The sequence below is a fragment of the Dinoponera quadriceps genome, unplaced genomic scaffold, assembly GCF_001313825.1.
Source record: "Dinoponera quadriceps isolate SergipeBrazil2010 unplaced genomic scaffold, ASM131382v1 scaffold5473, whole genome shotgun sequence".
In the NCBI taxonomy this organism is placed as follows: domain Eukaryota; kingdom Metazoa; phylum Arthropoda; class Insecta; order Hymenoptera; family Formicidae; genus Dinoponera; species Dinoponera quadriceps.
The window spans coordinates 325-1,353 of record NW_014559396.1 but is presented as its reverse complement, the minus strand read 5'-3'; the positions used below and the strand labels follow the sequence as shown (position 1 = coordinate 1,353).

The following is a 1,029-nucleotide window of genomic DNA, read 5'->3' as shown; positions in this document are numbered from 1 at the left end:
CAGTCCACATTTTCAAATATATCCGATTTCGATTTATTGACGCGAAAGGATATTTTTCCATATGAATACCTTGATTGCGTGGACAAGCTACAGGACCCATGTTTACCACCGCGAGAATCGTTTTATAGTTCGTTGACGGGTGATACGGTATCCGAGAGCGATTACTCGCACGCTGCGAACGTGCAAAGGGCAAAGATTCTCTATTGAAACCTTGGGTGAATACAGCGATTTATATCTGAAGACTGATGTCTTATTATTAGCCGACATTTTTGAAAATTTCAGGGATAGTTGCATCAAAAGTTAGTGATTAGATCCTGAAGATTATTATACTTTACCAGGTTTCACTTGGGATGCTATGTTAAAACATACCGGCATAAATTTTGAATTGCTCACTGATATCGATATGGTTATGTTCATCGAACGTGGTATACGTGGCGGTCTCAGTCAATGTTCCAGTAGATACGCACAGGCCAATAACAAGTACATCCAGTCTTACGATCCATCGAAACCATCGTTGTACTTGATGTACTTTGACATAAATAATCTGTACGGTTGGGCAATGTGTCAACCGCTGCCTCACGCCGAATTTCAATGGGTCACAGGTGTTTCAACATTTGATGTATCTTCAATCGCTGTCGATTCACCCATAGGTTATATTCTCGAGGTCGATCTGGAATATCCGCAACATTTGCACGACTCTCACGCTGACCTACCGTTTTGTCCAACGCGCGCCAAACCACCCGGTAAAAGACAGGATAAGTTATTGGCAACCTCATACGATAAGCAGCGTTATGTTATTCATTATCGTAACCTGCAGCAGTGCACGCGTCACGGTCTTCGCATTACAAAGATACACTCTATACTCCAATTCGCTCAATCTCCGTCGCTCCGTGATTACATCGAACTAAATACATAGTTTAGAACACAAGAGACGTATAATTTCGAGAAAAATTTCTATAAATTGATGAACAATGCTGTATTTGGAAAAACGATGGAAAATGTACGCAATCATGTAGATGTGAAACTGTT

General features: G+C 40.9%; 1 protein-coding gene across 1 annotated transcript; it reads left to right on the top strand.

Moving 5' to 3' along the window:
- Nucleotides 1-403: 403 nt before the first annotated feature.
- Nucleotides 404-916, top strand: LOC106750390. Its single transcript, XM_014630722.1, has one exon. The coding sequence runs from the start codon at nt 404-406 to the stop codon at nt 914-916; it is 513 nt and encodes a 170-aa protein (XP_014486208.1).
- Nucleotides 917-1,029: the final 113 nt, after the last annotated feature.